General features: G+C 38.2%; 1 protein-coding gene across 1 annotated transcript in view; it reads left to right on the forward strand.

Annotated features, from left to right (window-relative positions):
• The window catches only part of LOC106879716 (A disintegrin and metalloproteinase with thrombospondin motifs 3-like), a 75,471-nt gene that overhangs the window by 52,734 nt on the left and 21,395 nt on the right, over positions 1-1,342 (forward strand). Inside the window, exon 7 of the mRNA XM_014929396.2 lies at positions 427-574. Coding sequence (XP_014784882.2) covers positions 427-574 — 148 coding nt within the window. The remainder of the gene's footprint in view (positions 1-426; positions 575-1,342) is intronic.

Genomic DNA, 1,342 nt, shown 5'->3' on the forward strand with positions numbered 1-1,342 from the left:
ATATATATATATATATATATACGACGGGCTACCACACAGTTTTCGTCTACCAAATTCATTCACAAAGCATTGCTTGGCCCGGGCTAATAGTAAAAGACCTCTAAGAGAATAGACCTCTAAGGAGCAGTTCTGTAGGACTGAACGCGAAACCGCATGACTCCAAAGCGAGTTTCTTAGCCACTGTTATGCATTCCCCTAGACGTAGAAATATTTTCTACTCATACTATATATGCTGCTGATTTAATGCCCTTGTGCAACCATACATCTCTGTGTCAGTATATTCTCTATTTTCCTCATTCCAAGACTCTCTTTCTTTTCCCCTTTCAGGCTCTGAATCTGTTCCTTCTATCCTCTTCTGTATTTAATGTCGTTGCTGAAGTATTTTTGCTTTCTTTTTGACCGTTCTTTCTTTTGTTTAATCTCTAGACTAGAGACATCATAAGCGAGGGTAATGCTCAGGCGACACTCGACCGCTTCTGTCAGTGGTCCACCAAGAAATATCATGAGAACCGCGGAACTGACACCAGTTACGATCTAGCAATTTTCATAACCAAGAGAAACATTGGACCTGCTGGTGAGAACATACCTATTACTTATTGGCAACAACAGTGATAGCAGCAGCAGCAGCTGCAATTTGTTTGTCTCTTTTGCATACGTTTTTCATTAGAGTCGTAGGTACACACACACACGCATACATATATACATACATATATGCATACATACATATATGCATACATACATACATGCATGCATGCATACATGCATATATACAAGCATGCATACATGCATGAATACATACATATATACATACATGCATACATGCATACATACATATATACATACATACATACATACAAACATGCATACATAATAAATACATACATACATACACGCATACATACATACATTCATGCATGCATCCATGCATACATACATACATAGAAAACATTGCAAATATTCTCCATCTGAGATTCTCATGTGAATAGATGCACGCACTTGGGTGTATGCGTCAACAGCTCAACCAAAACACCAACTCAACCAAAACACCAACTCAACCACATATTTACAAACACCAGGAACTCCCTTAGCTCAAAATGTCTTATTGCTTTGTGAGCGACGGAAACTGAAAGAAGTCCATTGTCGATGATTCATATCGTCGTTCAATGCTCGAAATGAGGGGTAGATGGACTGCCGACAACTGATGAAGGGTCGTTCTTTATGTTACTTGTCCTCTTTTCCATTTGCTTCTCTCGTTGTTTGCATATTCAACACATTTGTTTTCGTATTTCATGTTGTTTACAGTTTGTGGCGTCCTGTACTCATATACATATATATATATATA

This window comes from Octopus bimaculoides, chromosome 23 (assembly GCF_001194135.2).
Source record: "Octopus bimaculoides isolate UCB-OBI-ISO-001 chromosome 23, ASM119413v2, whole genome shotgun sequence".
Lineage (NCBI taxonomy): Eukaryota > Metazoa > Mollusca > Cephalopoda > Octopoda > Octopodidae > Octopus > Octopus bimaculoides.